General features: G+C 43.1%; 1 protein-coding gene across 1 annotated transcript in view; it reads right to left on the reverse strand.

The window, feature by feature from the left end:
- LOC137414307 (interleukin-1 receptor accessory protein-like 1) overlaps positions 1–22,670 on the reverse strand; it is an 833,791-nt gene extending 811,121 nt beyond the window's left edge. Inside the window, exons 1-3 of the mRNA XM_078775336.1 lie at positions 22,649–22,670; positions 21,996–22,257; positions 14,542–14,725 (exon numbers count right to left, since the gene is read on the reverse strand). Of these exons, the coding sequence (XP_078631462.1) occupies positions 14,542–14,725; positions 21,996–22,257; positions 22,649–22,670 (468 nt within the window). The remainder of the gene's footprint in view (positions 1–14,541; positions 14,726–21,995; positions 22,258–22,648) is intronic.
- Positions 22,671–27,333: the final 4,663 nt, after the last annotated feature.

Consider the following 27,333-nt stretch of genomic DNA (forward strand, 5'->3'; position numbering starts at 1 on the left):
CCGGGGCGCCTCCGGCGCCCGGCAATACCGCAGTGCAGCTCATTGAGGCTGCATTGGGAGGGAGAGGTGTACACTAATTGATTGATTAATTGTATAATTAAAATCAATAAAAGATTATCACAAAATATTTTCATAATCAATTGGCTAATCGCATAACTAAACCAGTAGTGCTTCATCCGAAGATGTATCTTTTAGAAATTTAATTAAATAAGTCATTTATAAAAAATTAAATAATTAATTGATTACTCAATAAATAATTAATCGATTAATCAATAAATACTTAATAGATGAAATGATTAATCAATAAATCAAAAATATCCTTGATAGCCACATCACTTGGTCACTCATGTCCAAATATTAGCTTCCCAGCTCAAAAGGTGCCTGAGATATTGGCCAAATGAGAAAGAAAATAAATAAATGATTAATAATGAAAATAAATAAATAATAATCATAAAAAAATTAAATTATTAATCAATTTGGTCAGAGAACACATAAACTACCACTATTTCATCAGAATCTGTAACTTAAAAAAAAAAAAATTTTTTGTCATTAATCGAATAATTAAATAATTAATCGATTAATTGATTAATTAATAAATCAAAAAATATCCTTTGCAGCCAAATCACCTGGTCATTGGCATGTCCAAATATCAGCTTCCTAACTCAAAAGGTGCCTGAGTTAATAATGGTCAGAAGATAAATGAAATTTAATTAATTAAATAAGTACTTAATTAAACGCTAATAATTAAATAACTCCTCAATTAATTGATTATTCAAAAAACAAAAAATACCGTATTTGACAAAGGACTTGCTCACTACTGTGCCGAAATTTCAGCTTCCTAGCTCAAAGGATGGCTGAGATATCGTCCGGACAACCAAGAAAACAAACAAGAAACCAGAGTGAAAACTGAGTACTCTCTTTCAGCGTGCGTCACTGCCGAGCCCCCTTCGGTGCCCGGCAATGACGATTTGCAATGCCTGGAGGTGGCATAGGAAAGGAGCGGTGTACAACAAACAAACAAGAAACCAGAGTGAAAACTGAGTACTCTCTTTCAGCGTGCGTCACTGCCGAGCCCCCTTTGGTGCCCGGCAATGACGATTTGCAATGCCTGGAGATGGCATAGGAAAGGAGCGGTGTACAACAAGAAACCAGAGTGAAAACTGAGTACTCTCTTTCAGCGTGCGTCACTGCCGAGCCCCCTTCGGTGCCCAGCAATGACGATTTGCAATGCCTGGAGATGGCATAGGAAAGGAGCGGTGTACAACAAGAAAGAAACCAGAGTGAAAACTGAGTACTCTCTTTCAGCGTGCGTCACTGCCGAGCCCCCTTTGGTGCCCGGCAATGACGATTTGCAATGCCTGGAGATGGCATAGGAAAGGAGCGGTGTACAACAAACAAGAAAGAAACCAGAGTGAAAACTGAGTACTCTCTTTCAGCATGCGTCACTGCCGAGCCCCCTTTGGTGCCCGGCAATGACGATTTGCAATGCCTGGAGATGGCATAGGAAAGGAGTGGTGTACAACAAACAAGTAAAGATACATTCAAAGTACACCACCCCCATGCCAAATAATTCAATATCTCACAGAGCGGCATTGCCGGGGCGCCTCCGGCGCCCGGCAATACCGCGGTGCAGCTCATAGAGAGTGCATTGGGAGGGAGAGGTGTACAATAATTGATTGATTAATTGCATAATTAAAATCAATAAAAGATTATCATAAAATATTTTCTTAATCAAGTGGCTAATAGCATAACTAAACCACTAGTGCTTCATCCGAAGATGTATGTTTTAGAAATTTAATTAAATAAGTCATTAATAAAAAATTAAATAATCAATTGATTAATCAATAAATAATTAGTCAATGAAATGATTAATCAATAAATCAAAAATATCCTTTATGGCCGCATCACCTGGTCACTGTCATGTCCAAATATTAGCTTTCTAGCTCAAAAGGTGCCTGAGATATTGCCCAGATGAGAAAGAAAATAAATAAATAACTAATAATGAAAATAAATAAATAATAATCATAAAAAAATTAAATAGTTAATCAATTGGCTAATAGAATACATAAACCACCACCATTTCATCAGAATCTGTAACTTAAAAAAAATTTTTTAGTCATTCATCGAATAATTAAATAATTAATCGATTAATTAATTCGTTGATTAATCAATAAATCAAAAATAGCCTTTCAGCCAAATCACTTGGTCATTGGCATGTCCAAATATCAGCTTCCTAGCTCAAAAGGTGCCAGAGATAATGCCCAGAAGAGAAAGGAAATAAATAAGTACTTAATTAATCGCTAATAATTAAATAACTCATCAATTAATTGATTAATCAAAAAACAAAAAATACCGTTTTTGACAAAGGACTTGCTCACTATTGTGCCGAAATTTCAGCTTCCTAGCTCAAAGGATGGCTGAGATATCGCCCGGACAAACAAACAAACAAACAAGAAAGAAAGAAAGCAAGAAAACAAACAACCAGAGTGAAAACTGAGTACTCCCTTTCAGCGTGCGTCATGGCCGAGCCCCCTTCGGTGCTCGGCGATGGCGCCATGCAGCATCTGGAGATAGCATCGGAAAGGAGCGGTGTACAACAAACAAACGGATCCAAATGCAATACGCTCTCCTCTGGCAAAAGTAAAAACACATTTGCTACGTAAATAAGTTGCATGCACAGTGCAGATTTTTAACAAAGTTTGAGGCATTGGTCCGGGATATTGGACGCGTTCCCCCCACGCTTATGCACAGGTGTGGTGACAAGTAACCTATTTCCCATCGCACCGTGGCGACCACCCTTCGTGATGCCATGCCCTGTCTGCGCAGCACCATGCAACCGACAGTCTATAAGTCATGACCGAGATTCAAGCAGCCCAGTACTCAAACGCATCAATCCATTGTGAACCCTCCCGGCAACACCAGCCATAAAAATCTCATTCGTTTTCGTCTTTTTGTCAACTCGCTACATTTCATATTTGCATTACACAACGCCGGCAGGTGGCAGCTCAGTGGGCATGCTCTCGAATTTGAGTCGCCCACTCCGATTCTGAAAATAAATAAATACATAACTTTTGATTTTCTTGTGCTACCAATAGCAAGCATCCTCCTTCCATCCAACCCCAGAATATACCCCACGCAGATCCACCTATGGAGGGCAAGAGTGACAATTTTTCAAGAACAACAAACAGTTCAAAGTATCAAGTTTTTCAAGGTCAAGAAAAACAACAAAAAATTACCTTTTATTTAAACCTTCACTTTCAAAAGTAAGAGCTGAGTTCGGGTGCAGGAAAAAAGGGTCAGTGGTTCGGGGTACACGGAGGATGAGCGTGGTGCGACATAAGTATCATTATTTGAGAAATAATTACCTCCGCCACCAAATGTGGATGGAGGTTATGTTTTCACCCCTGTCTGTTTGTTACTTGCTGGAAAAAATTCCGGCAAGTATGTTGGTTGGTTGGTTTGTCTGTCTGTCTGTCTGTCTGTCTGTCTGTCTGTCTGTCTGTCTGTGCGCAGCACTACGTCTACATCATTGCACATAGAATCGCCATACTTTACACTCATATGTGTCTTACCCTGGAATAGACTGCCCAATTTTTAACTCTCGAGGCCCAAGGCCTCCATTAAAAAACAAACAAACAAAAAAACACCTTTAGAGGCCATTTTCCCCCACAAAGCGGGGGTTGGCCTTTTTCGGGCACTGTGGTTGTTGTTGTTTTTGTTGGTCCCCTTTTTGAAGCAATGTTTTACGGCCGGATGCCCTTCCTGCCGCCAACCCTTTTTGTCACCTTTTATGACAAGCAGGGAATTACCAGTGAACTGGTACTCAATTAGCCGACCTCGGAACGGATGAACAGACTGAGTCAACCCCCCTGGCGTTAATTCAGCGATCGACCGGGATTTCGAACCCAGGATCCGAGGATCCTAAGCGGGCACCCTAGACGCTAGCCCAACACCAGGCTTTATGATGTCATAATTCGATAATTCGACATGTACAAAACTTCATCCAATCAAGATGCAATTTCTTGAGCGCCATGTCGGCATAAAGTGGTGGAGAAAAAAATAATGATGATGACGTCATCGGTCACGTGGTTCGGCCGCCATCTTGAAAAACCGAAAAACTTTGCACCTCTATATCTTGAAAGTGCTGAATAGAAAAAATTGAGACATGGCTCATTGTAAAGAACTCTCCATGGGGAATAAAATGTGTTAATGATGTCATACCGCGATGTCTTCAGTTAATGATGTCTTCAGAATTATTGGAATCTCCCGCGATGAAGCTATCTCTGAGGGCCTTTCACTCACTCACCGCAGGCAGGTAGGTGGTCTTTCTGTCTTCTACCGACTCCTCTCCGGCCTTGCACCCCCAGCTCTCTCTGTGCTCTGTCCCCCAAATATTCCTACAGGTCGCACAAGATCTGCCAGCAACCCTCTGATGGTTAAACTGCCGAAATCTCGGCTCTCCGCTCACCTTCACTCTTTCATTCCTCTTTTCTCCCGCCTCTGGAACAAACTCCCTCACTCCCTTCAATCCCACTCCTCCCTCCAGGTCTTTAAAACAGCTGTTCACCACCATCTCTTATCTTCCCCCATCCAAAACCTTGATCTTTTCTACCCCCGCTAATTCACCCCAGATCCACCTTGTTTGAAATTCCAACTTCTTTCCTGGAAGTCCTGGCAGTGTCCATATGTTTTATACCTCTCCCACTGCCCCCTTCCCACGCCCCCCCCCCCCCAAAGCCCTCGCCCTCTCTCAGATCTCTCGATGTCTCCATGTCTCTCGGTCCCTGCTCTCAAATGTTGTGTTTGTGTCCTTCCCCCTCTCTCCCCATCTTGTCTACCGCTCCCTATGTTATATGTTTTATGTGTCGGGTTGTCTTTCTGTGGAATTAATGTTCGCTCTTTCACGAGCCTCGATATTGTATACAAAAAAAAAAAAAAAAAAAAAAAAAAAAAAAATACGTTCCTCCATTATGACGTCATAATTCGACAAGTACAAAACTTCATCCGATGAAGATGAAATTTCTTGAGCATAATCTAGGAATAAATGTTTAGAAAACAAATAATAATGACGTCATCGGTCACGTGGTTCGGCCGCCATCTTGGAAAAACCGAAAAACTTGATCCAAAATGGCCGATTTAAAAAAAGTACATTCCGGCAAGTCCTCGGTCTCTGACCGATTTTTCATTTGTTTGTTTGTTTGTTTGTGAACAAAATATCTCAAAAGGTTGTGGACGGATTCGGACGAAATTTGGCAGAGATGTTTTCACAAGGACGAAATTATTAGATTTTGGTGTAGATCCGGATTCGGATCCGGCTACTAAAATTTTAAGTGATTTTACACCATTGGGAGATCGGGCCAAAAACGATGCACAGCAGGATATCTCAAAATTTTGTGGACGGCTTTGGACGAAACTTGGTGGATCGGTTGCGTGTGTGACAAGGACAAATAGATTCCATTTTGGTGAAGATCTGAATATGGATTTGGATATGAGAATTATTTAATTTTTAAGTGATTCTTCACCATTGAGTGTAATGGCCAAACAGGCAGATGTATGCTCTCTCTCTCTACTGAGTGCCGTTCAAGTTTGTGGATGAGTTTATATTCTGAATTAGTTAAGTTCTTGACTTGGGTTCTGGACATTCTGTCTCCATGTGCAGTTGTTAAGTGGGCATTGCGACCAAATTTAATTTATCGAATCAATGAACTTCTTCCCCAAAACAAACTTACTAAATCGGAAAAGAATGTTTTGTTTCCTCTCGGTTTCACCTTTTGTCTCGTTTTTGCATAAATAATGCATTGGTGAATACGGAAAACGGAATATAGTTTTTTCTCTGAACAAACATCACAAAACATCCTTTTGCAAAACGCTCATTCTCCTATACTGGTTAAACATCAGGAGAGCGTTGCCCTAAATAAGACAACATGACAACACTTTTCTTACCAATAACCGACTCCATCATCTGCGAGGTTTTGTGACAGAGATACGATAGCTATCAAATGAAGACAACGTAAGGATGTTAGGGCTGAAGATAAACAAAATAAAACCCCCACAATGTTCTACATTGTCAAATAAACCACATGTTTCGGTACATTCAGAAACGTCGGAGTCAGATATCGAGTGACCCGTAGCTGTCAGGTTTTTTTTTTCCCCCGACGATGTCTAGTCCAATAGTTTTTATGTTTTCTTTTACCTGAGAGTGTGAGGCATCAAAGACATATTTTGCAGTTTGAATCAGGTACACACACTGAGCGAACAGAGTATTCTGGGTAAGGGCACAACATGAGGTGGTGGTGGTTCGTCGTCACACCTTGAGAAATAACAGGGAAGAACACAGGCAAGTTGGATTTATCGAGGAATTTGATGTGCCTAAGGTGGGAGAAAATGGAAATAAGAGTGGGATGGTTGAGCAAAGGTGAAAGTGGAGAAAGGTGACAGGGATATGAAAGAAGTGGACAGACTGTGATGGAGGAGATACCGACATCTCTGCGGTGGAAATACAGCTAATAATGTAATACAGCGCTTGGCTGTGCGTTGTCGTCTTATACAGTATATGTTCCTGTGGAGACCAGGTAAGAGATGCAGTAAACCTGTAATTTCCTCAAACTTTGTGTTCTTCTCCGGTGTGAGTCTTGAGTCACCAGCATAATGAAGCTGCATCTACCCACCTCTCCCTCTCACTGTAAACCTTTTCCCGTTATCCCATCAAAATTCACTCCTTCACCCACCTCAACCCTCAACACATTCACCCCACACAATGTCCCTTGTTTGTATCACATAGCAGTCGGTATTCACTCTGACTTCTACCACTTCCTTTCTGGTCTTGCACCCTCTGCCCTTTCAGTGCTTTGTGCACCCCAAGGTTTCTGCAAGGCTCACACGGTCCACCATTAACCCCTTTCTCAGGAAACGACCTAAATGCAGGATCACTGCTCACCCCCTTTCATTTATTCCTCTTTGTCCACACCTGTGCAATAAACCTCCGTATTCTCTACAATCCCGTTCTTCCGTCCAGGTCTTCAAGACAGCTGTTCACCACCATCTCAGATCATCCCCAATCCAAAACCTTGATCTTTTCTACCCCATGAATGCCCCCCAAGCTATCCTCTTTCCCATTTTCCAGTCTTTACTTCCTGAAAATTACCTTCTGTATTTATCTTGTCCACCTTATCCTTATCCCTCATTCTTCCTCAATAGATTAGGTGGCTCAGATGGCATAGCTGGGATGGCATAGCTACAGTTCCCCAGAGGACCTGGGTTCAATTCCCAGGCTGGGCATGTATTTTTCCCACACATGTCAATTGGTTATTTTAAATCTTGTTCATTTATATACAGTATTGGTATTCTATTGGTCTCCTATTGGTCCCATTGATCTGCTGGTTTTTAATTAGTATTTTTTTTTACTGGTCCACTATTTTACTTTCCTTCTTGAAACCAGTAGATCCTTGTGGTCCAATTTCTTATGGGATTTCTACTGGATTTGTCCTATTGGCTTTCTACGGGATTTTCGACCTGTGTAGCACCTCCACGATCCTCGACTTTGTTTACAAAAAGGTATCTTAAAGCACAAGTTCACACGCACTCAAATATGAATTGAAGCAATTACCGTAAAAAATATATACTTTGATACTAACAAATGGCCTTGGTGACATTGTTTGTATTAAAAAAAAAGTATCAGACAAGGTTTGTCCTGGGATAAGCCATCAGCTCAGCTATACCGATAAACAAGATGGCGTCCTGCCCTGGCCCTACAATAATCCCTCTCACCGTCGAGTCTACCTCTTCCACATCCCACCCTCTCCATCAATTCCTATCGCTCTTTGCATTCCAGTTCCCTCATCGCCTTCCTCCTTTTCCCTCTTTCCCCCAGCTGATGCGTGCGCACGATTATTAAGTTGCTTCCTGGTCTATAAAGCTTGCCCGGTGACTGTGATTGATTAAATTTCCTCTCATGCGTTTCATTTTAATTAATAAAGCTTCGGCAGGAAATACCTGACACTGGTTGTTGATATAAGCTTTTTGTCATCCCAATTCTCTCCTTTGTCCCTCTCTCTCAGAAGCCAACCCTGGCTTCATCCTCCCTGTGCCCCCCTGCGATGGCAGTCGATTATTTACACCTGAACGCCGGGTATTCTGTTGGAAAATACGATGCATGATGTTACGACTTCATGTCTTCCTACACACTGATATGCACGATTTATTACACATTAGTAAGGAGATGGCATTTCGTATCTCAGCAAGTAATGGATTTCTCATCAGGCTTAATGATGTTATACGATCTAGCAATAATGGCGCTTACAACAACAAAAAGGCCATAGAAGGCAGAGACACAAGGAAACATCAGCCGCCATGACAGGATAACTTCAGTTGGAACATACTGATCGCCCAGTTGTTGTGTCTACGTTTTAAATCTGAAAGAGCTAAACTTAACTAACAACTGCCGTTTTCAGCAGAAGATGCGCGTCTCCGAGCACTCTGGTTCCTTGGATGAGAAATTGATACGGATAAATCATTTTAATAATCAATCATAATAATCAATCAAATCATAATAAATCGTTTTACTAACAAATAAATATCTTTCCTCTAATCTTGGATCAAATCAGAACCAACCATCCCAGCTCTCTGTTGCTGAACTGTTCCAATTAGAACTGTTGGAATGCCAGCAGGCGAGGCGTCAACTCTGCAACAACCGACCAAGGCATTGCAGCGAAGGCCTTCTGCACCTCTATGAGCCTGACCCAATGTGCAAACTTCCCAACCGGCATCTTTGGTAACGGTACATCCTCCCTTGTGGGCCTCGCAATGACTAAATATCCATCCAACCTCTCTTATTCTTCTTCTGCCCCGATTGGCCCATCTAACCATGTCCTTGTCAAACGCCATATCTATCTGGCCATTGTAAGGCAGCAACCTCAACGACGCAGAGTGTGGCTGTATGTGCAGGCCAACTTGGCAGGGACTGCAATCTATCCTCTCACAAAAGGATTTGGCTGCAATCCACGCAGCCTCTGATATAGATTCCGCCTGGGAATAGTTTCAAGAATGCCGAATGTCTCTCTCTCTCTAACCCTCTCTTATGAACTTGTCTATCCATTCCCCTCAGTGGATAACCTATCTATCTTCTCACCCATAATGCACTGCATCCTGTAGCAAGGAAGTCGTGGTCAAGCAACTTCCTTTCTCAGCATGAAAGGCTAAACCGACTGAGGACAACTTTAGTTCACTCCATAGGACTTCTGGGAAGTGTCTCCATCCTTCGGTATGCCAGAAAACATCATCTTGTTAATTTCAAGGCTGAACGCCCCAACAAGTTTCCTCCTCAAAGTCACGGTGAGGCCTTGTCAAGTTAGTCTCTGGTGCACCTCCACCTAGTTCCTCGCCTCAAATGGCGTCACTGCATACTCTGCTCGAAATAAGGCAGAATGGCTCAACTCAATGTTTTCCTCCATATTTTGTGTACCTCACCTGTCTTGTTGCAGCCTTATCTTACACTCTTGTAGCCACCGTCTACTGGACTCTATCCTTCTCACCTGTAAATATCCTTCGCTTATAATTACATCATTTATATATATGGTCGTATGTCCCAATTGTATATCCTTCGGTTGTAAATACAGTCAAACCTGCCTGAGCGACTACCTTTACAGGGCGACCACCTTTACAGAGTGACCACCTGTTCATAGCGGCCATTAAAATTCCCCCCACAGAGAACCTGTGTTAATCACCTGTCTAACGCAACCAGCGACCACCCGATTGTTTTCCTTCATAAACTCAAATCTGTACACAATGGTCATTGATTCCATTGTAAATCGATACTCGGTGGAGTAATGGTTGGAGCAACTGCTCCGCGTATGGGAGAGCGGAGGTTTGAACTCCAGCAGAGTTATACCAAAGACTATAAAAATGGTGCGTGCTGCTCCCTTGCTCGATGCTCATTTGATAAGGCAGAGCACAGACAAACAGCACTGGCAAGGCAATGGGAAACCTCAGATCGGCAGTCTGCAGCCTCCTCACTCTCTGCAGACCTGGACAAAATCACAGACTGGGCAAACAAGTGGAACATGTCTTTCAATCCTGACAAATCTCACACTCTTACTATGTCTCTCCGAAAAGATCGACAGGACAACCCTCCCATCTACTTTCTGAACAATCCTCTCCAAGAAGTTCTGTCACTCAAGCTTTTGGGTCTCACTATCTGCCATGATCTTTCTTGGGAAAACCACATTTCAAATCTGGCCTCCAAAGCCAGTCGCCGACTGGGCATCCTCCGTCGTGCGAAGTCCTTCCTTGGCACACCTGAGCTCCTCACCACATACAAGGCTTTCATCCGCAGCTCAATGGAATACTGCTCTCCCCTCTGGGCTGGTGCTCCTGCCTCACACCTAGCTCGTCTTCACGCTGTTGAAACCAAAACATTCAGAATCATTGGAATCTCCCGCGATGAAGCTAACTCCAAGGGCCTCTCACTCACTCACCGCAGTCAGGTTGGTGGTCTTTCCGTCTTCTACCGACTCCTCTCTGGCCTTGCCCCCCCCCCCAGCTCTCTCTGGGCTCTGTCCCGCAAATATTCCTACAGGTCGCACAAGATCTGCCTGCAACCCTCTTATGGTTAAACTGCCAAAATCAAGACTCTCTGCTCACCTTCACTCCTTCATTCCTCTTTTCTCCCGCCTCTGGAACAAACTCCCTCACTCTCTTCAATCCCACTCCACCCTCCAGGTCTTTAAAACAGCTGTTCACCACCATCTCTTATCTTCCCCCATCCAAAACCTTGATATTTTCTACCCCTGCTAATTTCACCCCAATTCCACTTTTTTGAAATACCAACTTCTGTCCTGGAAGTCCTTGGTGTCCTTGCGTTTTATACTTCTTCCCCCCCCCCCCCCCCCCTTCCCACGCCTCCTCCCCCCAAGCCCTCTCCCTTCCACACATCTCCCTGCTCTCAAATGTTGTGTTTGTGTGCTTCCCCTTCTTTCCCCATCTTGTCTTCCGCTCCCTCCTTTTATATATTTTGTTTGTCTGGTTGATTTGTTTGTGAAGTAAATGTCAGCTCTTTCACGAGCCTCGATTCAGTATACAAAAAAAAAAAGAAAAAAAAAAGCAGCCATTGTTGCGACATCGATGGTACCCCGAGTATCTCGGGATGTGATACCACTTCCCGGAAACTCCGTGGCTGCGTTTGTCTCATATAATAGTCCTGTGTTGTGCCTCGTCTACATGTCCATGTGTGTAAGACGAGCCATATATCATATTAACAAATAAATTGCGTTTCGGTGGAGGGAACGTCCGAGTTCCATGTTTCAATGCATTTGCCTTTTCAAGACACTGCTGGACTTCTTCAAGAAAGTATAACGCTTCCTGGCTGCCAAAATGAGTGAGATATGAATTAATCACTTTAGAAAATTATTAAAAGAGTAAATAAATGTCACCAATACAGGTTTGCTTACTGTATACATTCGGGTATTCGTGCTTCAATATTGTTGCTTTACTGATTAAAAATGGCGGCCAAGATGGCGGCTGCAAACCTGTACAGAAAGACCACCTGTCTAGAACAGCCACTTTTTCCGTTTCCCTTGAGTGATCTTTCCATACAGGTTTGACTTGTACATCTTCTCACCTGTAAATATCCTGTTAATGTGTAAATAATTAAATATATATTCTTCTCACTTGTATCCTTCTCATGTTGCATCCTTCATCTACTAGACATTGTATACTTATCACCTGAAAGTGGAGAAAGTTATTTCCAGTCTTGACCCTGCATCGGTGATGGGCCCAGATGACATCAGTGATGCCCAGATGACATCAGATGACATCAGACATCATCATCTGTGCCCATGTTCTAAAATCCTGCTCAGCTCCTCTTGTTTCACCTTTGCTTGCACTCTTCTGTCTTTGGCCTGGTCATTGATCCTCTTGTTGATGTATCCAACTGTGGTCCGACTGCCTCAGTGTGAGTACATTACGTTTTTACCCTCTTGTCATCTTGCTCTTTCGTGGGCCGAGAGATACAGTCGCGGCCAAAAATATTGGCATCCTTCCAATTTTTTCAAATAATGCACCATTTCTTCTAGAAAATAGTTGAAATTAAAAAATATTTTGGTATCCACATATGTATATATTTGGTTTGCAGTGGAACAAAACAAAAACTAGAGGTTCCAGGGAACCTGAACTCAACTGGTCTATATCAATATGGTTAGAATATGCATAATAGAACCACAAACTATACAGTTTATATGTGCTAAAAACATATGACAAAAATTGATTTTTCAATATGGCCGCCCGGCCGCGCCCATTTTTGGGCGTGCCCAAATGCAATCCCAAACTAGTTTATGTCTTAAAGATGCTGCATAACAAGTTTCATCAAATCTAATCAATATTTGTGACTTTTAGAGCGTAGACGTCGAATTGTTTACAGACGACAGACAGACAGACAGACGACAGACACTGGGTGTCGACAAAAACTCAGCTGGACATAGTCCAGTTGAGTTAACAAACTGAAAAAATTAATAAATCTTAGCTTATTCCACACAGAAATCGTAAAATAGACCGGACAATATTATTGGCACCTTTTAGAAGTTGTTAGAAATAATTAGATTTCAAGCAGGTGATTCTCCTTTACTTTGGAATTTAACTCACCTATGGTGAGTTGCAGGTGTCTGCAATATAAAAATCACTCATTCAACCAGTTTGAATAGAGAAAAAGACTCATTCTGCTGTTTTGTATCACTGTGTGTACTTCCTAGCTCAACTTCCAAGTTACTCTCCTGCAATGAGCATGGAGAAAAAAAGAAAACCAGGGAATTGACTGAGGAGGTCAGACACAAGATTGTAGCCAAGCATGCACAATCTCAAGGCTGCAAGTCCATCTCCAGAGACCTTGATGTTCCTGTGTCCACCGTATGCAATGTTATCAGGAAGTTTAAGGCCCATGGCACTGAAGCCAACCTCCTGGACGTGGCCAGAAGAGAAAGTTTCTTTTTATTTTCTGATTTAAAAGGATATATTAAGTTTTGAATCAAAAACAAAGGTTCTGTCATATTAACAGTGAAATAAAGAATTGTGGAGACTAAATACTTTTGTCAATTTAAACTTTTTTTAGACAAACTTGAGAGTTATTTGAAAAAAGTGCAATCTCTGACTGTAATCTCTGACTGATTTGAGATGCCGTGATCGCAAAAGGCTTTAATTCTAAAACGCCTGCAAACAACATGCCTACTGACATCTCCGAAGATATTTTTGGCTTTGCATAGCACCAACATGGCGGCCGTACGATATTTCAGGTTGAAATTGTCGGTGGAGTAAGGCCAGCAGTCCAACCAATGGTGGAATGGAATGTTACACACCGACGGATGGACGGACAAACAAGCAGATAATTATATAGATACAAAAACAAGTAGTAGGTTTTTTGTTGTTGTTGTTGTTTTGGGGCTGACGGGATGGCCTAGATGTACGCACACTCACTTCTGAGCTGTCTATCCTGGGTTTGAACCCCGACCCAGCTGTAAACTGCCATCCTGATGTTTCACAGGCAGGGTGATTCCTCAATGTGTGTGCCAAACCCACAGTGTCCTTCGTGAAGGAGGTTAGCTATCACCTGCACCATGAACAATTTCCTTCCCTAACCTTAGTTCAACATCAGTCCTGGCCAGCCAGTACAAGAAAGATTTGAACCCCAAGTTACCCATGGCCAACCCGGCAAGAACGTGCAGAATAATTGTGGCCGTTGAAGAAGAAGAAACAAGTAGTGTTATTATTATTATTATTATTACTCTATTATAGTAGTGTTACTCTGTTCAATCGCACTCCTCCATCCAGGTCTTTAAAACAACTGTTCACCATCATCTCTTGTCTTCCCCCATCCAAAACCTTGATCTTTTCTACCCCCGTTAATTCACCCCAGATCCACTTTTTTGAAATTCCGACTTCTGTCCTGGAAGTCCTCGCAATGTCCATGTGTTTTATACCTCTCCCACCCCTCCCCCAACCCTCTTCCCATGCCTCCACCCCCCAAGCCCTGTCCCTCCCACAGATCTCCCGATGTTCCTGCTCTCTACTGTTGTACTTGTGTGCTTCCCTCTCTCCCCCCATCTTGTCTCCCGCTCCCTTTATCTTATGTTTTATGTGTCAGTTTGTCTTTTTGTGATTAATGTTAGCTCTTACACGAGCCTCGATCTTGTACACAAAAAAGTGTTATTTTTAACCCATAAAATAGTGTCAATGTAGTGGTGTTGGCATCACAGAATGATCAACATGGACATCCTCAGAAATTACGCACAGGTATTGCAACCATGAGCTCATAGAGAACCCATATTGAATCACTACCAGGTAAGCTGCTAACCAAAGTTTATGCTCTTTATTCACAGCATTACTAATTAAAAGACAATTAAAGTCACAAATATTAAATTACCCAGCCATAGAATAGCATTATTTTTCTCATCCATTGCAGTTTCGGTTGGTGGTCCATGTTACTAAATGGTAAATGTCAAAAACTTTACCATTCTGCATTTCTAAGTATAGTACCTAAGCTCAAGTTCCATTGCTCACCTTGAACCATGACACTTGATACTTTCCAGGTGTCACAAGGTCCTCCATCTCTGGACAGGAGAACTGCTTACTCTTGCCTAGCTCAGCCTTTTGGTGGTAGAGAAGGCTGGGGCTGTAGCAGAGGCCGGTAGCGTTGGGTACCACGTACAGGCGCATTGACACCTTCATGCAGTATGTAGCGTTCCTGCAGGTAAAAGGCAGGTGAGTTGCTATGCTACAGTCACAAGAAGCTATCCTTGAACAAGATTTACTGTAATATTGTATTGTGATATTTCCACAATAGACGAGACGGATTTCTGAGAAATGTGAATGTAAGGTGCATTTTTGGGGAAAAGTTGGGAACCTCACTTTTTAACATAATTAGTGTATGCTGAATTCGATTAAACCGGTTCCCAAGCCGAATATTGAGGTTTTGACCTTCTAATTAGCATAAACAAAATGGCGGCCAAATTGCCCTTTTTGGACAATTTCTTTGAACAAGCATTTATATATCATGTATATACATGCAGCTCTTTTACTTTAACTTCACAACTTTTACCCCAAAATGCACCTCGAAGCTTATAGATGGCCTTTTTTCATAAATCCGTCTAGTCTATATTATGGTTGGCGACATATTAATAAGACAATGTTTCATACAACCATTTATCCTAAAATTAAGTATACATGGCCATGAAGCACAAACATTCAGGAATGTCACACATGTTGTTTTGCCAAACTACATCAAATTCACACAAAGGGTCTGATCATCACTCTGTTGCTGACGGGCACACATTGATTTGCACCTCAACTCTGAATAGCGACATTTGCAGCATCGAGTCTTGCATTGCTTCTGGCATGCACAACAAATCATCTCGAAGCAACTTTCTGGGATTGGACTCAGTGACATCAGAATAGGCTCTAGTCCTGAATCACCACGTTTCCATCCCATTTCCACAGGTGCAGGAAGGTCAGGTATTTGAGCATTTCAATACCATGGCTTGATAGTGTACTCGCATCAAATGGAAATGAAGAGCATCCATTGTCGGTGACATTGCTTCTGGTTTACCAGTCTTGGAGAACAACATATGTCATGCTGAATCAACAGAGGAACCCTCAAAATTCTCAAAATTCAAAACTCAAAATTCGGCGTTAATCGAATTCAGCATACCCTAATTATGTTAAAAAATGAGGTTCCCAACTTTTACTCAAAAATGCACATAGAAGCTTATACATGGCCTTTTTTCATAAATCCGTCTGGTCTACAAAGTATGCACTTATAATTATTGATCCCATCAACTTTTGAATGATCAAATATTATCTGCTTTTGAACAATCAGGTGCAAAAATGAGCATCAAAATCAATTTCCTGCTATTCACGCTGGAGCCAAGCAATGCTTTTTTTTTTTCAGCGGATACTATAGACAGACAGAACCTTGGATATATACATAGCCTGGGAGAGAACAGATACGAGCAAACCAGCCGTATCTGAAGCCTAATGTTGCGTGTGCGGAGATGCAGTGGAGGGACTAAGGCAAGTCAGAGGAACGTTATAAATGGAACATTTGGCGAGAATTGCTCTCGCTGCTACGATTGTGCCGTTAGGGAGGTTGGCATGCCGTGAACAGTGTGTAGGGTATGCATATCTACGTCTGTTAGAATGAGAAATAAAGGGTTTCCAAATGAAAGAATGTCTTTTTGCAAACCTGTGAAGTTTTCAAGAAAAGGGTTTGACATGTGTTCTGCGACAATGTACAACATGTGGTAATAACTCCGCTCATGCAGGGCTGTGCTGAACCGACCCACGCACACACATCACCTCCTCTACCCCACCCACCACTCCCCACTTACACCTTTCAACTTCTCTCACATCGACCGTTTCATTCGGAAAGATGTGGAGCAGCAGTCCTAGCACTGTTATTAGCGAATGCATATCGGAGGGGAATCAATTAGAAATACAGCCGGTTGGTTGCCCCAATGCCCCAGTGCCCCACTGTTGCAGTACCCCCTCCATGTTAGAGCAGGAATTTGGACCGTGGCTGTAGGGTGCTGGCGATCATTTGGTGTGCCCTTCAACAAAAGACTCCATGGGATCATTAGCATCCACCAGCTGCTAGGTGTTGGATCCCCAGCTCAACACCTCATCTGAATGATGTGAAACAAATAAACCGACATTCTAGAGTCGGGTCACAAATTGAACCCAGACTCAACTGCTAAATTGAACCCAGACTCAACTACTAAATTGAACCCAGACTCAACTGCTAAATTGAACCCAGACTCAACTGCTAAATTGAACCCAGACTCAACTGCTAAAATGAACCCAGACTCAACTGCTAAATTGAACCTAGACTCAACTGCTAAAATGAACCCAGACTCAACTGCTAAATTGAACCCAGACTCAAATGCTAAATTGAACCCAGACTCAACTGCTAAAATGAACCCAGACTCAACTGCTAAAATGAACCCAGACTCAAATGCTAAAATGAACCCAGACTCAACTGCTAAAATGAACCTGGACTCAACTGCTAAAATGAACCCAGACTCAACTGCTAAATTGAACCTAGACTCAACTGCTAAATTGAACCCAGACTCAACTGCTAAAATGAACCCAGACTCAACTGCTAAATTGAACCCAGACTCAACTGCTAAATTGAACCCAGACTCAACTGCTAAATTGAACCCAGACTCAACTGCTAAATTGAACCCAGACTCAAATGCTAAATTGAACCCAGACTCAACTGCTAAAATGAACCCAGACTCAACTGCTAAATTGAACCTGGACTCAACTGCTAAATTGAACCCAGACTCAACTGCTAAATTGAACCCAGACTCAACTGCTAAATTGAACCCAGACTCAACTGCTAAAATGAACCCAGACTCAACTGCTAAAATGAACCCAGACTCAAATGCTAAATTGAACCTGGACTCAACTGCTAAATTGAACCCAGACTCAACTGCTAAAATGAACCCAGACTCAAATGCTAAATTGAACCTGGACTCAACTGCTAAATTGAACCCAGACTCAACTGCTAAAATGAACCCAGACTCAACTGCTAAATTGAACCCAGACTCAACTGCTAAATTGAACCTAGACTCAACTGCTAAAATGAACCCAGACTCAACTGCTAAAATGAACCCAGAATCAAATGCTAAATTGAACCCAGAATCAAATGCTAAATTGAACCCAGACTCAACTGCTAAAATGAACCCAGACTCAACTGCTAAATTGAACCTAGACTCAACTGCTAAATTGAACCTAGACTCAACTGCTAAAATGAACCCAGACTCAACTGCTAAAATGAACCCAGAATCAAATGCTAAATTGAACCCAGAATCAAATGCTAAATTGAACCCAGACTCAACTGCTAAATTGAACCCAGAATCAAATGCTAAATTGAACCCAGACTCAACTGCTAAAATGAACCCAGAATCAAATGCTAAATTGAACCCAGACTCAACTGCTAAATTGAACCCAGAATCAAATGCTAAATTGAACCCAGACTCAACTGCTAAAATGAACCCAGACTCAACTGCTAAATTGAACCTAGACTCAACTGCTAAAATGAACCCAGACTCAACTGCTAAATTGAACCCAGAATCAAATGCTAAATTGAACCCAGACTCAACTGCTAAAATGAGCCCAGACTCAACTGCTAAAATGAACCCAGAATCAAATGCTAAATTGAACCCAGACTCAACTGCTAAATTGAACCCAGAATCAAATGCTAAATTGAACCCAGACTCAACTGCTAAAATGAACCCAGAATCAAATGCTAAATTGAACCCAGACTCAACTGCTAAATTGAACCCAGAATCAAATGCTAAATTGAACCCAGACTCAACTGCTAAAATGAACCCAGACTCAACTGCTAAAATGAACCCAGAATCAAATGCTAAATTGAACCCAGAATCAACTGCTAAATTGAACCTAGACTCAACTGCTAAATTGAACCTAGACTCAACTGCTAAAATGAGCCCAGACTCAACTGCTAAATTGAACCCAGACTCAACTGCTAAAATGAACCCAGACTCAACTGCTAAATTGAACACAGACTCAACTGCTAAAATGAACCCAGACTCAACTGCTAAATTGAACCCAGACTCAACTGCTAAATTGAACCCAGACTCAACTGCTAAAATGAACCCAGACTCAACTGCTAAATTGAACCCAGACTCAACTGCTAAATTGAACCCAGACTCAACTGCTAAATTGAACCCAGACTCAACTGCTAAATTGAACCCAGACTCAACTGCTAAATTGAACCCAGACTCAACTGCTAAATTGAACCCAGACTCAACTGCTAAATTGAACCCAGACTCAACTGCTAAATTGAACCCAGACTCAACTGCTAAATTGAACCCAGACTCAACTGCTAAATTGAACCCAGACTCAACTGCTAAATTGAACCCAGACTCAACTGCTAAATTGAACCCAGACTCAACTGCTAAATTGAACCCAGACTCAACTGCTAAATTGAACCCAGACTCAACTGCTAAATTGAACCTAGACTCAACTGCTAAATTGAACCCAGACTCAACTGCTAAATTGACCCCAGACTCAACTGCTAAGAGGCAAATGCATCACGTGGGACAGTTCGAGCATGAAATCAAAGGTCAAAAGTTCAACATGATCTATGGTCATTTGGCAAGAATACTAGCGGAGTCATTCGGCTGTTACTTAGTCATGCAGGGCTGACTTCTTAGTAATTGATATCTGGTCATCTAGTAAATAAGTTCATGAGATTATGGTTCCAGCCCTATAACTTGCCCACTGTGTCTTCCAATGAGCACCTAAGCTCAAAGATTATAGATGATCATCAGGATCCATCAACATTTGATATCTCATTCACCTCATTCACAAAGAAGCCTTCGTGACTTGTTTGTTCACCTGGAACGTTGTTCCGGGGAGCTTATGGATTGGTGTGTCGTCGGTCCGTCCGTCCGTCAATCCGTCAGTCCGTAAACACTCGCAACGTCTTCTCCGAAACCGCTGATGGGATTGTGACTAAACTTGGCTAAAATAATATTTGTTATGTTGCAACTCAAGATTGTTCACGGCATTAAAAAGTTTAAAAGTCGGGGTCTAAGGTGGTCTACCGGGCGTCCAAGTGGGTCTAGGTTTGACACACCACCCCCCCCCCCCCCCCCCCCGCCCACCCAAAATAGCTTTTTTTTCTCTGAAACAGCACACACAGTTTTGATGAATCTTGAATAAAACCTTCAACACCCCTGATGTAACTAAGTTTGTTCACGGCATTAAAAAAAATTGAGGTCTAAGGAGGTCTACGGGGGGGGTTTGAGCCCCCCCCCCCTATGTAGGTATTTGCTCTCTTCACTAAAACTACACATGATTTCAATGAAACTTGATCACAACCTTCATCGCCCATGATGTAACAAAGTCTGTTCATGCATTAGAAAAATCGGGCTCTGGGGGGGGGATCTACGATGGGGGTTGCCCCCCAAAATAGAGATAGGGCCAAAAAGGATATACAGCACGATATCTCAAAAAAGTTATGGACTGATGCAAATGAAACTTAGTGGACAGGTTGGGTGTGTAACTAGGGATAATTGATTCCATTTTGGTGTAGATCTGGAATGGATCCGGCTACTAGACTTTTTGAAAGTGATTCTTCACCATACTGAGATGAGGTAGAAATGATATGTCGCATGATGTTTCAAAAAGTTGTGGACGGATTCACAAGAAACTAAGTGGTTGGCATGCCGATTCGATTTTCGTTTGGGTCATAACCCAGACTTGGTCTATCAGTGGGATAAAGTTGTGCGCTCTACCGAGTGTCGTTGTGGTTTTTATTTTGTACTTCTTTCCTGAAGGGAATCATCAGAAGTGTCATGTATGAGCTATCTTTTTGTTCTGCAATTACAGAACCCTTTAATCGTTGCTCAGTTGGATGGATCTGAACATCAACAGCCATGCCACAGAAAGAAAAAAAAGAAGAAAAAAAACTTTTTAGACACCTGCTTCTTACCCAATTAGAAAACTTGTGATTCATGTCACTGCTGCTTAACTGTGGACCCCAAGGGCACGAACAATTAAAGCTAAATGAAACCTTCATAATCGGTGTTTTCCTTTTGTGAGCAGCCTCGAACTTTCGACAATTTTCCAGTGTTTAAGTCATCAGAGATTATTAAGCAATAATTCAGCTGCCTCGTTCCAAGTATCCAGCAAATAATCCTGATTTCAAGCCACCTCGAACGTAAAATGGTCGGTCACACTTAAATCCCCCCTTTTATGCAAAAGCTTCTCCTGCAGTTAAGGTCACCGTGTCACGTAAGCAATCCTCTTCTCATCAACTCAGGTGCAATGGAGAAGACGCCTTTTATCCCATATTTCTCCTCATATATTATGACGTCACAAGTGACAAATTGTGTATACATGCGGGTAATTTCGTAGAATTTCAACATGGCAAAACACAGGGAACTAGAACGGCACTGAGTAGAGAGAAAACCTCCGCCTGGTTGGCCATATCACTCAATGGTGAAGAATCACTAAAAAAATTAAATAATTGTCATATCCGAATCCATATTCAGATCTTCACCAAAATTGAATCGATTCTTCCTCGTCACACACACAACCTGGCCAACAAGTTTCGTCCAAATCCATCCATAACGTTTTGAGATATCCTGCTATGTATCGTTTTTGGCCCTATCGCCCAATGGTGAAGAATCACTTAAAAATTAAATAATTATCAAATCCGATTCCATATTCAGATCTTCACCGAAATCGAATCGATGCTTCCTCGTCACGCACACAACCTGTCCAACAAGTTTCGTCCAAATCCATCCATAATGTTTTGAGATATCCTGCTATATATCGTTTTTGGCCCTATCACCCAATGGTGAAGAATCACTTAAAAATTAAATAATTATCAAATCCGATTCCATAGTCAGATCTTCACCAAAGTCGAATCGATGCTTCCTCGTCACGCACACAACCTGTCCAACAAGTTTCGTCCAAATCCATCCATAATGTTTTGAGATATCCTGCTATGTATCGTTTTTGGCCCTATCACCCAATGGTGAAGAATCACTTAAAAATTAAATAATTATCAAATCCGATTCCATAGTCAGATCTTCACCAAAGTCGAATCGATGCTTCCTCGTCACGCACACAACCTGTCCAACAAGTTTCGTCCAAATCCATCCATAATGTTTTGAGACATCCTGCTATGTATCGTTTTTGGCCCTATCGCCCAATGGTGAAGAAGCACTTTAAAATTAAATAATTATCATATCCGATTTCATATTCAGATCTTCACCAAAATCGAATCATTTCGTCCTTGTCACATACGCTACATCTCTGCCAAATCTCGTCCGAATCCATGCACAAATTTTTGAGATATTTTGTTCACAGACAAACGTACAGACAAACAGACAGGGGTGAAAACATAACCTCCATCCACCTGTGGTGACGGAGGTAAAGAGAAGAGAAAAAGGAAACAAGCTCAAAAAAATCCCCACCTGAGCACACACGTATACAAGCCCGAGTCGGAGACGTGTGCTGGACGAAACCACAAGCTATCTCCGCTCCTCCACCGATCTATGGGCTCCTCGGCTTCACCAGGTGCATGGCTCTTGTACCACATGAAGCTCAGGCCTGAGGCCTGCGATTGTGAGTAGTTGCTGCGGATGATTCCATGGAAAAGTGCACAACGTACATTGACTGGTTCGCCTGCCAGTGACTGGTACTCTTTGATGTCCACGGACCAATCGGTGCAATGATCTGGATTCACAGGTAATAGGGGTGAGGACAGAAAGAGGGGTTGAAATTAGGTGAGTGATGTGGGTGGTGAGATTGAGAAAGATAATGAAGTGAAAATTAAATGCAGATATTGAAGAAGTAAAGTAATATTAAGGGCAAAAGAAGACTCCGATTGCGGAAGAATATATAAGCATACAGGGCAATAACTGCAGCCTCACATGTTAACAATATCCCCTCAATGAGAACAAGCCATCAATACAAGATTCTGCAGAGGATTTGCTCCGTGCGTATATGGAGGAATGAAGATCGTTTAATAATACACGTACACAGGCAGGAGAGGCCTGTGTATTATTTGGGACGAGCAGGGACCCACAAAACATTTGCAATCGTTTTCACCACCGCCTCCCCTAACCAAATCCCAAGTCCTCAACCATCCCCACACCCACCCCCAAATCTTTAACTCTCTCCCTCTATCCCCAAACCCAAGGCCTCAACCTCCCCCTCCCCACCTCCATCTCCCACAATCCCGAAATCTTCAAACCCCTCCACACCCAAATCCAAGTCTTCAACGTCCCCCTCACCCCACCCCCATCTCCCACAATCCCGAAATCTTCAAACCCCTCCACACCCAAATCCAAGTCTTCAACCTCCCCCTCCCCCCCACCCCCATCTCCCACAATCCCGAAATCTTCAAACCCCTCCACACCCAAATCCAAGTCTTCAACGTCCCCCTCACCCCACCCCCATCTCCCACAATCCCGAAATCTTCAAACCCCTCCCCACCCAAACCCAAGTCTTCAACCTCCCCCTCACCCCGCCCCCATCTCCCACAATCCCGAAATCTTCAAACCCCTCCACACCCAAACCCAAGTCTTCAACCTCCCCCTCCCCCCCACCCCCATCTCCCACAATCCCGAAATCTTCAAACCCCTCCACACCCAAACCCAAGTCTTCAACCTCCCCCTCCCCCCCACCCCCATCTCCCACAATCCCGAAATCTTCAAACCCCTCCACACCCAAACGCAAGTCTTCAACCTCCCCCTCCCCCCCACCCCCATCTCCCATAATCCCGAAATCTTCAAACCCCTCCACACCCAAAATCCTCAACCTCCCCTCCCCCCCATCTCTCACAATCCCGAAATCTTCAAACCCCTCTCCACCTAAAGTCCTCAACCTCCCCCTCCCCCCACCCCCATCTCCCACAATCCCGAAATCTTCAAACCCCTCCACAACCAAAGTCCTCAACCTCCCCCTTCCCCCCACCCCCATCTCCCACAATCCCGAAATCTTCAAACCCCTCCACAACCAAAGTCCTCAACCTCCCCCTTCCCCCCACCCCCATCTCCCACAATCCCGAAATCTTCAAACCCCTCCACACCCAAATCCAAGTCTTCAACCTCCCCCTTCCCCCCACCCCCATCTCCCACAATCCCGAAATCTTCAAACCCCTCCACAACCAAAATCCTCAACCTCCCCCTTCCCCCCACCCCCATCTCCCACAATCCCGAAATCTTCAAACCCCTCCACAACCAAAGTACTCAACCTCCCCCTCCCCCCACCCCCACCCCCATCTCCCAAAATCCCGAAATCTTCAAACCCCTCCCCACCCAAAGTCATCAACCTCCCCCTCCCAACTCTCTGCACACTCCCACCCCCCCCCCCCCCCGCCCATCCACCCACCCCAGCTTTCTGTCCTCCCCTCCCCTTTTCTTCCCATTCCTCAGCAACATTCCCGTTCATGAAGAGCAACATTAAAATTAAATAGCAACTAAAGAATGTTTAATTCACAATCTCGTGAGATTCCACCATCTCGCCATTCTTCGGTAGAAATAGAGAGATAAAACAAAATGGTAAAAGAAAACATATAAGGTCATTCATAATGGAAAAAACAACAATATGCAACTGGAACTCCTCAGACAAAAACCTTTAAAATGTTATGGGTTTTATGGTCCCTGGTCCAGTCGTTTAAGAGAAAAATAAAAAAGATATCAGCATAAGGTGGTGAATAAAACCTCATGGTCACTCTCAGGTATACCTGCTTCTTGGTGCCAGACAATGTTTCCACCTGTACTTTAAACTTTAATAGTCCGTTAACGATTAATGACGAACGAAAGATGAGCAAGTCGGCCTGAGAATATGCAGGAAAACACAAAGGGCTTGTTTAAAAAAGCACGGAGGGAATATGTCCGTGTGGATCGAGGGGGCAGAGATCTTTAGCACACGATACAAACAAAACAGCAATCGGATTCCGATTCCGATTCCGATTCCGATTCCGATTCCGATTCCGATTTCACTTCTGGAACGACCATTTTTAATTATCCCCAGGTTTTAAAAAAAGACTTGGTAGTTATGATCACCACGTGGCAAGAAGGTGCAAGAGCAGTATAATTTTGGCCCCGCCCCCCTGGGGTAGTGTCAAAAGGTCAACTACCAAAAAAGGCAATTGTGGTCACATTTTTAACGAAACTTGGAATATGCAATCAACTTTGGGGGATGCATGAAATATAGAGGGATTTTTGGGATTTTAACTCCACGTCATGCCCCAGGGGGTGGGGACTTGAGGTCACAGGGGTCAAAATGGGGGTAAATAATTTTAACTCAAAATTTGATATTAAGTGATCCCTGATGAAACTTTCAGCCATATTTCAACTTTACTTTAGGTGGAAAGCGTGGGGATTTGTGATGGCGGGCCATCGACTTCGCTCTAGTTATTATTGCTCCTTTTCATGTCCATCATCATCATGTTTACCTGCAAACCTTCTGGTTCTTCTCTCCCGATGGGGAGGGCATATGGAGGGCAAAAGTCTTTTGAAACATTATAGACTCACAACGGTGGTGCATTGGTCTTCGTTTGTATATCCGGGGTGGCATCATTGGCTGAGGGATTTGCCATTGTGCAGCAGATGCAGCGCCCTCTGCTGGTTAGGACATGAATTGGTCATTTGTCCATGGTGCCGCCGATAGCTCGCCTACTCTTCACAAAGGACACTATGGGGTCTAATTTAACGTCCAGCAACTAATGTCGGCAGACGGACACCCAGTTTAACGCCCATCCGTGGGTGAAGCGACTTGCATGTGAAGAACACTTAATCATACATTTATGTGGAGCATCCTCCCTTTCGATTCAATCATTCACATTATGATTGGTCCATCCACTAGTAGCCATTGATGCCATGGAAAGGTTGGTCGAACCAATTGCTTTTGCAAGCCTTTCTGTGTGTTTCTATTCATTCCTATTTGTTTGAGTGTTGCAAATCACAGCCCAATTGCTCTTCCTATCTCCATCTCTATTTTAAGTGTTTCGGTTCTTCTATACATATCAGCCAAGGAAATGGCGTTTAACTACCATTAAATCGAATGGTGCTCTCCATACAGTACTGCAACTGAAGTATATCCTTGAAAAACACGGGTAATCATTAAACTGACCCTTTTGGGTAATAGTTCGTGCAGGTAATGTCAAAACACCTGCCTCTCATCTTTTTTTCTTTTTTTTGTATACAAGATCGAGGCTCGCGAAAGAGCTAACATTAATCACAAAAAGACAAACCGACACATAAAACATGTGATAAAGGTAGCGGTAGACAAGATGGGGAGAGAAGGGGAAGCACACAAACAACATTTGAGAGCTGGGACATCGGGAGATCTTTGGGAGGGAGAGGGCTTGGGGGGAGGAGGCGTGCGAAGGGGGGTTGGGGGGTGGGAGAAGTATAAAACACATGGACACTGCAAGGACTTCCAGGAAAGAAGCTGGGATTTCAAAAAAGTGGATTCGTGAGGGTAGAAAAGATCCAGGTTTTGAATGGGGGAAGATAAGAGATGGTGATGAGAAGCTGTTTTAAAGACCTGGAGGGAGGAGTGGGATTGAAGAGAGTGAGGGAGTTTGTTCCAGAGGCGGGAGAAAAGAGGAATGAAGGAGTGAAGGTGAGCAGAGAGTCTTGATTTTGGCAGTTTAACCATAAGAGGGTTGCTGGCAGATCTTGTGCGAACTGAAGGAATATTTGGGGGACAGAGCACAGAGAGAGCTGGAGGAGCAAGTTCGGAGAGGAGTCGGTAGAAGACGGAAAGACCACCAACCTGCCTGCGGTGAGTAAGTGAAAGGCCCTCTGAGTTAGCTTCATCGCGGGAGATTCCAATGATTCTGAAAGCTTTGGTTTGAACAGCGTGTAGCCGAGCTAGGTGTGAGGCAGGAGCACCAGCCCAGAGGGGAGAGCAGTATTCCATTGAGCTGCGGATGAAAGCCTTGTATGTGGTGAGGAGCTCAGGTGTGCCAAGGAAGGACTTCGCACGACGGAGGATGCCCAGTCGGCGACTGGCTTTGGAGGCCAGCTTGGAAATGTGGTTTTCCCAGGAAAGATCATGGCAGATAGTGAGACCCAAAAGCTTGAGGGACAGAACTTATTGGAGGATTGTTCAGAAAGTAGTTGAGAGGGTTGTCCAGTCGGTCTTTGTCCAGTCGATCTAGCTCATCTCTCTAATGATTGGTCAACACATCAATGGTCAACATTCAATTATCCACAACATCAACAGTTAATTGGTCAACAATGATTGATCAATAAAATTGAATGAAGACATCTCTTATCTTCCCCCATCCAAAACCTTGATCTTTTCTACCCCCGTTAATTCACCCCCGATCCACTTTTTTGAAATTCCGACTTCTTTCCTGGAAGTCCTTGCAATGTCCATGTGTTTTATACCTCGACCCATGCCTCCTCCCCCCAAGCCCTCTCCCTCCCACAGATCTCCCGATGTCCCTGTTCTCTACTGTTGTACTTGTGCGCTTCCCTCTCCCTTCCCATCTTGTCTCCCGCTCCCTTTATCTTATGTTTTATGTGTCCGTTTGTTTTTTTGTGATTAATGTTAGATGTTACACGAGCCTCGATCTTGTATACAAAATAAAATAAAATAAACATTCTGATGTAAATTATGACGTCACTGGCACATGCCACCAGCTGTATCATCACTATCACATCGAATTGGATTGGCCAACCGATGACGTATTTGGGGTTATGCAAGTGGGGCATCATGCTTCCTCTCCCAGAGAGCACACCGATTTTGGCACACCCACTTCATGTTACACGGCCTCGCAGAGTACACAGG

The sequence above is a fragment of the Myxine glutinosa genome, chromosome 4, assembly GCF_964187855.1.
Source record: "Myxine glutinosa chromosome 4, kmMyxGlut1.1, whole genome shotgun sequence".
NCBI classification, from domain to species: Eukaryota; Metazoa; Chordata; class Myxini; order Myxiniformes; family Myxinidae; genus Myxine; species Myxine glutinosa.